This window comes from Entelurus aequoreus, linkage group LG10 (assembly GCF_033978785.1).
Source record: "Entelurus aequoreus isolate RoL-2023_Sb linkage group LG10, RoL_Eaeq_v1.1, whole genome shotgun sequence".
NCBI lineage: Eukaryota > Metazoa > Chordata > Actinopteri > Syngnathiformes > Syngnathidae > Entelurus > Entelurus aequoreus.
This window is the reverse complement of record NC_084740.1, coordinates 50,569,866-50,584,133: the sequence shown is the minus strand read 5'-3', so window position 1 is coordinate 50,584,133 and position 14,268 is coordinate 50,569,866. Positions and strand designations below refer to the sequence as shown.

Below are 14,268 nucleotides of genomic sequence, written 5' to 3'. Positions count from 1 at the left end.
CTAAAAAAATTATTTGGGAATGTCCGGCGGGCCAGATTGAAAAGCTTAACGGGCCGCATGTGGCCCCCGGGCCTTAATTTGCCCAGGTCTGCACTACAGGCTCTTCTCACTCTTTCTTGTCTCTCCTTCTCGCAGAGACTTAAAACAAGCGCACCTTCTTACATACGTCACATACGTATACGCCCTCGCCGAGCAGAGAGGTAGCGGCATGGGTAACGTTAGCTGTGGTGCGAGTGGTAATACGAGAGAAAGAAGGTGCGAATCTGGTAACAAATGAAGGAAGGATTAATTCCCAAGAAAAACAACATCATCTGGCGGTGGTTTGGCTTCAAGCGGAAAGATGTCGAACAGACAACCGTTATTTGTCAAGTGTGGGGCAAAAGCGTAGCTACAAAAAGTAGCATTACTGCTAATATGTAGCATCATTTGAAAAGTCACCCGCTAGAGAATGAAGAGTGCTTACTCCGCATGTCAACATCTCCGTTTGGTGCCACACCCACACAATGCAGAGGCAACCATTTCCACATCAACACGTTATGAAAAAAATAGTCAACAACAGAAGGAGATAACTTCCGCAGGAACCTACCACATAGCGAAGGACATACACTATTTGATTTCCTATTATGCAGCTCATTTTTATTTGACACTTATTGAAATATCTTGTGTCACATCATGCACAAAAGTGCACTTTATTTGTTTTAAACTATTGTAGTGGCGTTCTGTACAGAAAGTCCACTTTAATTTTAGTGTTGTTTTGATTTGTCATCTTGGTGACATCATGCACAAAAGTGCACTAATAGCTTGTTTTAAAATGTCTCCGACAATCTTGCACTTTCTGTTTTGGAAATGACATGAATGTTTGTGCCACTGCTTAATAACTGTTTAATAAATACACTTTTAGTTGTGGTTTCCCTCTCTGCATGAAAGTTTAAAAGTAGCATACAGTGTTTCCCACACATTCATTTATTTGTGGCGGCCCGCCACGAAAGAATTACATCCGCCACAAATAAAAATAAAAATAAAATACTTTTTTTTTTTTTTTTGTCCTGTCCAGCTTCTCAGGGAAATCATATAGTTGATGTAGATGCCCATATAGGCTGTTCAGATTTACTTTACAAAAGAGAAGTGTAGGATACTTCTCTTGTTGCCTTATTTGTATTTGACCACTACTGTTTTCTGTTTATTTGTTACTGACTGTGGCAGGACACCTCTGCCTCTGTTTCACTTTATATTGCTGGTAAATAATATGGTTGTAGTAGTAGGCTAAAGTTAAATTATTTAGTATGCACTAATTAAAGGGGCAGAGCTTTAAGAGACATTTTAGCTTTTATATTTTACAAGATATATTTTTTGTAAGAACCACAATTAATAAATATATTTCAGTGAATAACTTATTGTTCAAATCTGTATATGAATATGTACATAAAGTGTTGTAATTATATTGTAAAATGGATGGATGGATGGATGTTTAAAACAAAACTGTTATTATTAATTAGTAAGTATACATTTTTTTAGCCTTTTTAGAGAAAATCATATTGTAGTAAATTATGCAAATTACTCGATGTCATGGTGACCACGCCCATAGCCACGCCCCCACCGCCACAGGTATCTTGGCAGTTTATGGGAAACACTGGCATATATCAATGCAGTATGAAGAAGAATGTTTTAATGTAGACACATAGAATCATCATACTGCTGTGATTATATGCATCAAGTGTTCATTCAAGGCTAAGGCAAAATATCCACATATATATGGTGTATCGTGACATGGCCTAAACATATCCAGATATTAAAAAAAGGCCATATCGCCCAGCCCTACTATATACGGGTATGTTAATAACTTTTGCATATCTACTATGATCACTGAACAGGTCTGCCACTTCTTGAAAAGCTGATTAGACAAGCAAACTTGCCATATCCTACCTGACAGCTGGGTTTCTCTGTGCGGTGTGGTCTGTTTCTTCCCTGCTTGCTTGAATTGGCCGACACCCAAGACCACATTTCTCAGCTTCCCCCACAAAAAGAAACCTCCTCTGGTGGTGGAAGGCCATGTGCTCTCCAACACCGCCTTTGGTAAAAATATCAAGATGAGCGCTTCCTTACAGCAGATATAATTAATTGAGCTATTAAATGCATTGTTAAAACAAGAGCACACCTTGTTATAGTAGCCATAGGTGATGGCATTGGGCTGAATTCCAGCCTTTTTCATCTCGAAAAGCACCTTAACTGCCAGGACTGGCTGGCTGTACTGACCACATAGTTGCAGCAACACACGATAACAAACCTTGGGCAAAGAAAAACACAATTTTTAATGGCATAATAACTTAACAACACCACCGTCTAAAACACATTTGACACCACTAGATATGTAGGTGTTAGCTACCTCATCTAGAGCCTGCAGCTTCTTATCCTGCATCTTTCTTAGCACATCGTAAGCCATGCGTAGAGCCCGCACTTTAGAGGGACATGTATCGACAAAACCAGGCAGGCAGATGAACCACAGGCCGTAGCAGTGGCGTAGCAGACATTTGGACCACATCTGAGGCATGGATGAATAGGTTTGCGCCATCTTTTGAGCAGATTTCATCTCCTGTTATGGAAAAAAATGTCACATACCGAGCTCAAATCCTACATTTTTGGTCTGATCTATTAAAGGTTTGTGTGTACTAAAATACATGCAAACTTGATGGCGCACGCAAAGCTGATCTATTAAGCTTGTGCGCAGAGAATTGCATCTCTTACATTAGCCAGATAGAGAGCGTAATCTATTTAGCGTGTTTGTCTTCGGGAATATGCAGAATATACAAACCCCGTTCCCATATGAGTTGGGAAATTGTGTTAGATGTAAATATAAACGGAATACAATGATTTGCAAATCCATTTCAATATGGGTTGAAAATGATTTGCAAATCACTGTATTCCGTTTATATTTACATCTAACACAATTTCCCAACTCAAATGGAAACGGGGTTAGTATGTTAAATATTACAAGGCCCCAATAGTAGGAGGAGATGCAATGCAAATATAATAATTTAGCACACGCTATGTGATTTATGACAAACTGTTCTGTGGACGCTGTTTTGCGTCTATATTTAGCACGTATATAATGTGCGTGCAAAATGGCCTAGTTACGACACACACGTTTTTTGCCATTTGGTCAGAAGGAGAAGAGACTCTTCCGTGATCGTGTCAACAATCTAAATCAGGGGTCACCAACCTTTTTGAAACCAAGAGCTACTTCTTGGGTAGTGATTAATGTGAAGGGCTACCAGTTTGATACACACTTAAATAAATTGCCAGAAATAGCCAATTTGCTCAATTTACCTTTAACTCTATGTTATTATTAATAATTAATGATATTTACACTTAATTGAACGGTTTAAAAGAGGAGAAAACACGAAAAAAAATGACAATTAAATTTTGAAACATAGTTTATCTTCAATTTCGACTCTTTAAAATTCAAAATTCAACCGAAAAAAAGAAGAGAAAAACTAGCTAATTCGAATCTTTTTGAAAAAATTAAAAAAATAATTTATGGAACATCATTAGTAATTTTTCCTGATTAAGATTCATTTTAGAATTTTGATGACATGTTTTAAATACGTTAAAATCCGATCTGCACTTTGTTAGAATATATAACAAATTGGACCAAGCTATATTTCTAACAAAGACAAATCATTATTTCTTCTATATTTTCCAGAACAAAAATTTTAAAAGAAATTCAAAAGACTTTGAAATAAGATTTAAATTTGATTCTACAGATTTTCTAGATTTGCCAGAATAATTTTTTTGAATTTTAATCATAATAAGTTTGAAGAAATATTTCACAAATATTCTTCGTCGAAAAAACAGAAGCTAAAATGAAGAATTAAATTCAAATGTATTTATTATTCTTTACAATTAAAAAAATAATTTACTTGAACATTGATTTAAATTGTCAGGAAAGAAGAGGAAGGAATTTAAAAGGTAAAAAGGTATATGTGTTTAAAAATCCTAAAATCATTTTTTAAGGTTGTATTTTTTCTCTAAAATTGTCTTTCTGAAAGTTATAAGAAGCAAAGTAAAACAATTCATGAATTTATTTAAACAAGTGAAGACCAAGTCTTTAAAATATTTTCTTGGATTTTCAAATTCTATTTGAGTTTTGTCTCTCTTAGAATTAAAAATGTCGGGCAAAGCGAGACCAGCTTGCTAGTAAATAAATAAAATTTAAAAAATAGAGGCAGCTCACTGGTAAGTGCTGCTATTTGAGCTATTTTTAGAACAGGCCAGCGGGCTACTCATCTGGTCCTTACGGGCTACTTGGTGCCCGCGGGCACCGCGTTGGTGACCCCTGATCTAAATACTTCTGAAAAAAATATTAGACATGTCATCTGTCTAGCAATTCCAACTTTAAACTGATGAATGAGATTTGGAAACAAATGAACGCCAAAACAATGTCTGCTGCTGTTTTTTTTAAAGGCACTCCTTTTTCATATACAGGAGATATAACATTAATATATTTTCTATATGAAAAAATGTTGAGCAACATGCATTTTCTTGCTACTGGATCATTCCAGTGCACCATAGCAGTTATTTCCAATGTTGTGACAAATACATTGGTTGTACAGTCTTTCAGAGCGTGCTAAAAAGAGGTCATGTTGTCTAGATTGCGATTCTATATTGCAGAAAGAGTTCTACAGAATATAGATGTGTGCTGCATGTTCAACAACATGGCAAAACAGCACAGGTTGGAGAGCGTGATGAAATTAATGTGGAGGGAAATGAGTGTCTCCATGGTGACAGCTTTGCTCTTGTTATCAACAATTGTACTTGGCAGTTTTCATAGATCCCACGCAACACACCCACTAATAGTACACACAATTTGCACACCTTATTTAGCACTTGTTATTTGGGATCTTAGTAGATCAGGCTCTTAGCGCAAAAAAATGCATCAGGAATTGTAAATGTTCATGTTTGTTAGAATATTCTTGTAGAAAGTAATTGAGCTGACCTGTTTGGAGCGTCTAAAGATGGCTACTGGACTGGCTGGGTTGCTGTGGCGTAAAGTATTGCCCGATGATGGAGGGTTTGGTCCTTTAAGTGGTTCTAGAAGCTCAGTGTTTATCACAGGAAAGCCAGAGTAGCTGAAAAAATACATTGCATGCCATAAACACCATGACATTTAACATCAAACATATAAACAGTACAAAGTAGAATACTCCAGTATTATCAGTCGAAAAGCTTAAAGGGGAACTTAAATTTTTTCCTAATTTTGCCTATCAATTACAATCATTATAAAAAAGACATGACTACAGGGAGGTCCTCTGTTTCGCCCATGAAATCTAATAAATAACCCTTAAAAACCGCCATCAATACTCCTTTTACATGTCCTGATTTGAATATTAACCAAGTATTAGTGATATTGTTATTGTGCAAACCCCGTTTCCATATGAGTTGGGAAATTGTGTTAGATGTAAATATAAACGGAATACAATGATTTGCAAATCCTTTTCAACCCATATTCAATTGAATGCACTACAAAGACAACATATTTGATGTTCAAACTCATAAACTTTATTTTTTTTAGAATTTCATGGCTGCAACACGTGCCAAAGTAGTTGGGAAAGGGCATGTTCACCACTGTGTTACATGGCCTTTCCTTTTAACAACACTCGGTAAACGTTTGGGAACTGAGGAGACACATTTTTGAAGCTTCTCAGGTGGAATTCTTTCCGATTCTTGCTTGATGTACAGCTTAAGTTGTTCAACAGTCCGGGGGTCTCCCTTGTGCTATTTTAGGCTTCATAATGCGCCACACATTTTCAATGGGAAGAGTTCTGGACTACAGGCAGGCCAGTCTAGTACCCGCACTCTTTTACTATGAAGCCACGTTGATGTAACACGTAGCTTGGCATTGTCTTGCTGAAATAAGCAGGGGCGTCCATGGTAACGTTGCTTGGATGGCAACATATGTTGCTCCAAATCCTGTATGTACCTTTCAGCATTAATGGTGCCTTCACAGATGTGTAAGTTACCCATGTCTTGGGCACTAATACACCCCCATACCATCACACATGCTGGCTTTTCCACTTTGCGTCTATAACAATCCGGATGGTTCTTTTCCTCTTTGGTCCGGAGGACACGACGTCCACAGTTTCCAAAAACAATTTGAAATGTGGACTCGTCAGACCACAGAACACTTTTCCACTTTGTATCAGTCCATCTTAGATGAGCTCAGGCCCAGCGAAGCCGACAGCGTTTCTGGGTGTTGTTGATAAACGGTTTTCGCCTTGCATAGGAGAGTTTTAACTTGCACTTACAGATGTAGCGACCAACTGTAGTTACTGACAGTGGGTTTCTGAAGTGTTCCTGAGCCCATGTGGTGATATCCTTTACACACTGATGTCGCTTGTTGATGCAGTACAGCCTGAAGGATCAAAGGTCACGGGCTTAGCTGCTTACGTGCAGTGATTTCTCCAGATTCTCTGAACCCTTTGATGATATTACGGAGCGTAGATGGTGAAATCCCTAAATTCCTTGCAATAGCTGCTTGAGAAAGGTTTTTCTTAAACTGTTCAACAATTTGCTCACGCATTTGTTGACAAAGTTGTGACCCTCGCCCCATCCTTGTTTGTGAATGACTGAGCATTTCATGGAATCTGCTTCTATACCCAATCATGGCACCCACCTGTTCCCAATTAGCCTGTTCACCTGTGGGATGTTCCAAATAAGTGTTTGATGAGCATTCCTCAACTTTATCAGTATTTATTGCCACCTTTCCCAACTTCTTTGTTACGTGTTGCTGGCATCAAATTCTAAAGTTAATGATTATTTGCAAAAAAAGAAATGTTAATCAGTTTGAACATCAAATATGTTGTCTTTGTAGCATATTCAATTGAATATGGGTTGAAAAGGATTTGCAAATCATTATATTCCGTTTATATATACATCTAACACAATTTCCCAATTCATATGGAAACGGGGTTTGTAAGCGCTAATGGTAACTATATTTATAGCGGCGCCGTGAGTCGTGACCACAGGGTTGTGTACAATTTTGATATGATGGACTGGTGAGGAGTTTCCTCGCTTCCTTGCTCCCTGGAAGTTTATTGTAGATCACAAATCATGCCCCTCACGTGGGTAGAATAAAGCTGAGGACGTATTCCGACAAGTTGGTACACATTGACAGCAAATTTAAACCCGGAAATGGTAAGAACGACAAAAAAATACGCTTGGGTCCACCTCCCTTTTCTTCGAGAGGATTAATAGTCATTTTTCATCTAAACGGGAATATTTGAACATCCTACCAAAGACTATAAAAATGGGAGCCATTACCTCCCTGCTTGGCACTCAGCATCAAGGGTTGGAATTAGGGGTTAAATCACCAAAAATGATTCCCGGGCGCGGCCACCGCTGCTGCTCAGTGCTCCCCTCACCTCCCAGGTCGTGGAACAAGGAGATGGGTCAAATTCAGGGGGTAATTTCACCACACCTAGTGTGTGTGTGACAATCATTGGTACTTTAACTTCAAATGATGTTTTATAATGTGTACAGTGAGTAATGATCAGTGATGCCGTTAAAAAAAAAGAAGCAATTGTCGTGATGCGTTTTTGAAATTAATGAGCCGCGTATTCTTAAAATGATCAAAATACGTACATATTAAATGTTATTATAAATGTGCCTGTTCCTACATTACATATATACTTACATCATGTATATACAACCTTAATGGAGGTGTTTGGATGCTTTTTAAGGGCTTTATAAGCAGAATAGAGTGACTCCCATAGGCTCCATTTTAAGCGGACTTCTGATTGCAATTATTTAATATTTAGAAGGCATAAAAAAATACATCGATCGTCATGTCCATCATAATGATTGTGAATGATAGGTAAAATTCCCTAAAAAGTCCCCTTTTTTTAAATTTTCCTGAGGGAACTCTCCTGAAGGAATCAATAAAGTACTATCTACAGTATCTATCTATCTAAGTACAAAATTCCAAATGTGAGGCAGCCCATCTCAAAATAATGGCGAGACTCCAAGACAGCAGACGTACAATAAAGGTCATTTATTTTAAGCTGTCTCCCACAGGTGTGGCATTGTCTGTGGGGAATATACTGTAGTTCTTATATTGTCGTTGATGAGCAAATGAAAGAAGAATATTTAAAGGGGCTGTTTGCAACTTGCTCAAACCAGAAAACATAAAAAGAGCACCACTGGCTATCCTACCATTAGTAGTTTAACAGAACATATAGATTTTTTACATGCCAATATTTTTCATATTTACCAATTATTTTGAATAAAAATTGCTCACTCACCCATGTCTCATACACACCTACACACAAGGTGCGGGTTCACATGTATTTATATTTATGATATTTAGGAGTAAAAATGATCACTCTACAACAGGGGTGTCCAAACTTGTTCCACAAAGGGTCGCATGCTGAAAAACTCAAAGCGTGCGGCGGCCATCTTGATATTTTTTTATTTTGAAAAAATAAAGAATGCAAAAAAAGAGACACTCTATATAACTAAAGACAAAACTGAGTGTCAGATTTGTGTTTTAGGTCAGTGGTCCCCAACCACCGGGCCGAGGCCCGGTACCAGTCCGCGGACCGATTGGTACCGGGCCGCACAAGAAATAAAAATGTTTAAAAAAAAAATAAAAAAATTATTAAATCAACATAAAAAACACAATATATAGATTATATATCAATATAGATCAATACAGTCTGCAGGGATACAGTCCGTAAGCACACATGATTGTATTTCTTTATGGGAAAAAAAAAAAAAAAAAAACCCGGTCCGCAGCTACAAAAAAGGTTGAGGACCTCTGTTTTAGGTGACAAAGTGTATTATTATTTTTATTTCATCCGAGTAGGCTTTATCAGTTCGTTCTCAAGGGGGAGCTCCACTAACCACGTTAAACCCAGATTCCGATCTAACAAAGGTCTTAACTCATTCTCCTTCTATGCCACATCAGTATGGAATGCACTCCCAATAGGTGTAAAAGAAAGTGCATCTCTATCCTCCTTCAAAACCGCACTAAAACAACACCTCCAGGCAACTTCAACCCTTGACTAACACCCTCCCCCCACCACATCCCACCTCCCCAGATTGTAAATAACCAAATGTAAATAATCAAATGTATTTCTAATGTATATACTTGTTCTTATGCTTTCTGAACTCACTATGTTCTCTGCTCCCTGTACATATCCTACCAAGTCAGACCTACACTGTTTCAATGCCCATTTCTCTGATGATGCAATTGTTGATGACTGAAGTGCTGATATCAACTAAACCCTCCTCATCCCACCCCCCAGATTGTAAATATTGTACATAATGTAAATAATTGAATGTATATACTCCGATGATTAACTTGTGTGATGACTGTATTATGCTGATAGTATATATTTGTACCATGTATTGATTAACGTGGACCCCGACTTAAACAAGTTGAAAAACTTATTGGGGTGTTACCATTTAGTGGTCAATTGTATGGAATATGTACTGTACTGTGCAATCTACTAATACAAGTTTCAATCAATCAATCAAAAGACTTAGATTGGCCAGCTCTAGTCGAGACTAGAGCTGACTGAGATTGGCCCATCTAAGTCTATGAGCACGAACTGATGAAGCCTACTCGGATGAGCGGTGAAACGTCTTCTAAGACAAACCAAACAGTCAAGTTGCAATCGACTGAATGCCCCGAGAGGACAATGACCTGGATGAATCAGAACATTCAAAGACTTACTGTTTTTATGTTTGATTTAATTTAGACAATATGCTGCGAGCCAACACAAATCAAGCTGCGGGTCGCAAACGGCCCTCGGGCCACATATTGGATACTCCTGCTCTACGTACATGACTTAATTTTCTTTATTGGTAGATATCGTTATCACTGTGTCTTTTCAGGAAAAAAACGTTCTTCAAGCTTCTGTTTGGCTTCATGTTGCTGCTGATCATTCTACCTTGTTTCCATGTGAATAAATATTTCTTAAAAGCTTTTGGTGTGCTCAGAGATTTAGTTTTTGACCCCAGAGCAATAAAATATTTTGTTCATCTGTACACAGGTTAAATATTAGAAACAGCTGTCAGTGACAGTATAATGCATATAGTATATAGTTGCTCAAAAAGGTTCATTATGTGACTGTCTTTTTATTCATATACTTTTCAAATGTTCTTGTAGTCAGGTAAAATTGTCAGTACCGTATTTTTCGGAGTATAAGTCGCTCCGGAATATAAGTCGCACCGGCCGAAAATGCATAATAAAGAAGGGAAAAAACATATATAAGTCGCACTGGAGTATAAGTCGCATTTTTTGGGGAAATGTATTTGATAAAAGCCAACACCAAGAACAGACATTTGAAAGGCAATTTAAAATAAATAAAGAATAGTGAACAACAGGCTGAATAAGTGTACGTTATATGAGGCATAAATAACCAACTGAGAACGTGCCTGGTATGTTAACGTAACATATTATGGTAAGAGTAATTCAAATAACTATAACATATAGAACATGCTATACATTTACCAAACAATCTGTCACTCCTAATCGCTAAATCCCATGAAATCTTATACGTCTAGTCTCTTACGTGAATGAGCTAAATAATATTATTTGATATTTTACGCTAATGTGTTAATAATTTCACACATAAGTCGCTCCTGAGTATAAGTCGCACCCCCGGCCAAACTATGAAAAAAAACTGCGACTTATAGTCCGAAAAATATGGTATATTAGATGGAATTTTTACCTGACATCATGGACTTGGACAACTCCAAAATCAGTGGGACAGAAAATACCAAATTAAAACAATGGATTAAGGAGGCAATCGAATTGACGACGCGACCCAAGGAAACCATCATCAGCATTTATGCTCTCGCATACTTGGGACTCCCTCCTCCATTGACCATCAAGCGGCGGGGGATCCAACCAGGTAGACTTGACAGGTCTGCCTGGTTTGCCACGCCTATAAGAACAGCTGATAGGCAACACGTCACAGTGGTCACCTGACTCTTCTAAAGAAAACCGCAGATGACAGTCGAAACATGTCAGGTAAAAAATCCATATAATATACCGAATATATTGGAAAAACATATAGTTAGGGATGATGCTTGATAAGAAATTATCGAGTTCGAGCCCATTATCGAATCCTCTTATCGAACCGATTCCTTATCGATTCTGTTATCCAATCCAGATAGGTTGTTGTATATGGAAAAAAACACAACATTTGGTTTAACAAAAGCTCACTTTTATTTTATAAGAAAAAATAAATAAAAATAAAATAAATATTGACTGTTGTTACCCCCCCTAAAAAAATAAAATAAAACAAATAAATATTGACTGTTGTTACCCATGGTATGGTATTTTTTATTGTCATAAAAAAATACAATCATGTGTGCTTACGGAATGTATCCCAGCAGACTGTATTGATCTATATTGATATATAATGTAGGAACCAGAAATATTAATAACAGAAAGAAACAACCCTTTTGTGTGAATGAGTGTGAATGGGGGAGCGAGGTTTTTTGGGTTGGTGCACTAATTGTAAGTGTATCTTGTGTTTTTTATGTTGATTTAATTAAAAAAAATTAAGAATAAAAAACATGTTTTTTTTATTTCTTGTGCGGCCAATTGATCCACGGCCCGGTGGTTGGGGACCACTGGTGTAGGCTACAAGATAACGTTAACGTTATCAGACACATACAAAAAGGCTAACGTTAACGTTACCGTTAGCCACTGACTATGCTTAGGTAATGTTAGTCTATCTAATATTACTGCAGCTCTGGTTGACATAAGAGGTCACATTTTTTTAGCCTAAAGGCTACGAGTGAGCAGATATGGAAATGAACCGGCAACAGTTAACGTTAGTTACTCACCAGCACTATCACTGGAATTGGCGCTGCAGGTTGAAGCACAGGAAGAGGGGCGTGCTTCGCCTCTGCTTCTCCACGACACCTTTCTCTAACCTTCAGGTTATGTGCAGCCTGAACATGTTTCAACATGCTTGTTGTACTTCCCCCTTACATGAGAGCGAAGCCTGGCAATAATTGCAGATAGCCGTTTCCTCGTCGTATTTTTTTGTAAAATGAAGCCATGAGGCATTTTTTTCCAGTCCATTGTTGTTGCTGCTTTCTGTATCTGCCGCCTAATGACTGAGCTACATCATTTCCTGGGACGTGCCACAGGGCATTTCCTGTGGGACGGGATTCGAATAAAGAACCAACTCTTTTTCTTTACTATAGTGGCCTCGATAACGGGACCCGGTTCTCAAAAAGGGATTCGAGTCCATGGAATCATTTCTTTTCTTATCGAACAACCGGGAGAACCGGTTTCGAACATCATCCCTACATATAGTATATAATATTACCTGTAGCAGAGTGGATGCTCCTCTCCCTCTGGCAGGGGAGGCAGCTCTGGAGGGTTGATGTACACTGTGTGCTCGCTGCGATGGGATTCGTCCAGTTCTATCAGTCTGGCGTCTTCTGGCTTTTCACTTTCCACCTGACGGATAAAATAAGTTATACGATATGCTCAAACCCAACATTTGTGTTGCCAGTGGGCACAAATATGTCACTGCTGATGTGCTCTTCAATCTTGGCATACAGTGCATCCGGATAATATTCACAGTGCTTCCAAAATGAAATTAATACATTTTTGTCTTCAGAATTCTACAGACAATACTTCATAATGTCAATGTGAAAAGTTTTTTTTTTGTTGCAAGACTATTAAAAATAAAATAAAATAAACAAAAAAATCCCATGTACATAAATTATTCACAGCCTTTGCTCAAGACTTTGCTGATACACCTTTGGCAGTAATTAAGTATTTTTTTAATCAAGTATTTTTGAATACGATACCACAAGCTTGGCACACCTATCTTTGGGCAGTTTTGCCCATTCCTTTTTGCAGTTCCTTTTAATCTCCATCAGGTTGGATGGAAAATGTTCGTTTTTATCTTGGATGTCTCTGTATGTTGCTGCATTCATCTTTCCCTCTAGCCTGACTGGTCTCCCAGTTCCTGTCACTAAAAAACATCCCCGCAGCATGATGCTGCCACCACTATGCTTCACTATAGGGATGGTATTGGCCTGCTGATGAGCGTGGGCCTGGTTTTTTCCAAACATGATGCCTGAAAGAGTTCAATCTTTGTCTCATCAGACCAGATAATTTGGTTTCTCATGTTGTGAGAGTCTTTCAGGTGCATTTGGCAAACTTTTTACTGAGAAATGGCTTCTGTCTGGCCACTATAACAAGCAGGCCTGATTGGGGAATTGCTGCAGAGATGATTGTCCTTCTGTAGGCTCTTATCTCGCCACAGAAAAATGCTGTAGCTCTGACAAAGTGCCCATCGGGTTCTTAAGTCACCTCCCTGACTCGACCAAGATGAATGCAGCAATGTATAGACATCCTGGATGAAAACCAATGCCTTCCATCCAACCAGATGGAGCTTGAGAGGTGCTTCAAAGAGGAATGGGCAAAAATGCCCAAAGATAGGTGTGCCAAGCTTGTGGCATCGTATTCAAAAAGACTTAATTGCTTAATTGATAAGTTAAAGTACCCCTGACATTCACACACAAACTGGGTGTGGTGAAATTAACCTCTGTATTTGACCCATCCCCTTGTTCCACCCCCCTGGGAGGTGAGGGGAGCAGTGAGCAGCAGCGGTGGCCAGACAGAAGCCATTTCTCAGGAAAAAGCTTGCCAAATGCACCCGAAAGTCTCTCACAACATGAGAAACCAAATTCGCTGGTCTGATGAGACAAATATTGAACTCTTTCAGGCATCATGTTTGGAGAAAACCAGGCCCACGCTCATCAGCGGGCCAATAGCATCCGTATAGTGAAGCATAGTGGTGGCAGCATCATGCTGAAATAATGTTTTTCAGCAGCAGGAACTGGGAGACTAGCCAGGCTAGAGAGAAAGATGAATGGAGCAATGTACACACTGCAAAAACTGAAATCTGAGTAAGATGAAATATCTCAAATAAGGGTGATATTTGCTTATTTTCCGTCTGGTAAGATAATTCTTCTCACTAAGCAGATTTTATGTTAGAGTGTTTTACTTGTTTTAAGGGTTTTGGTCCTAAATGATCTCAGTAAGATATTACAGCTTGTTGCTGAGATTTGATGACCTATATTGAGTAAAACGTGCTTGAAACTAGAATATCAACTGTTGCAAAGCTGTGTCATCAACACTCACAAGTATAAAACTACTTTTTTAAAGTAATATTTTTTTATTTCAAGCATGAAAAAAAAAATCATGACTTTGACACAATTGTGTCTCAT

At 38.2% G+C, this 14,268-nt stretch overlaps 1 protein-coding gene across 5 annotated transcripts in view; it reads right to left on the bottom strand.

Moving 5' to 3' along the window:
* Positions 1 to 14,268, bottom strand: part of dennd4a (DENN/MADD domain containing 4A) — an 89,672-nt gene that overhangs the window by 29,233 nt on the left and 46,171 nt on the right. For all 5 annotated transcript variants that reach the window (XM_062061110.1, XM_062061108.1, XM_062061112.1 and 2 more), the window contains 5 exons: positions 12,351 to 12,484; positions 4,994 to 5,126; positions 2,384 to 2,590; positions 2,156 to 2,284; positions 1,924 to 2,068 (listed from right to left, as the gene is read on the bottom strand). In XM_062061110.1, coding sequence (XP_061917094.1) covers positions 1,924 to 2,068; positions 2,156 to 2,284; positions 2,384 to 2,590; positions 4,994 to 5,126; positions 12,351 to 12,484 — 748 coding nt within the window. The remainder of the gene's footprint in view (positions 1 to 1,923; positions 2,069 to 2,155; positions 2,285 to 2,383; positions 2,591 to 4,993; positions 5,127 to 12,350; positions 12,485 to 14,268) is intronic.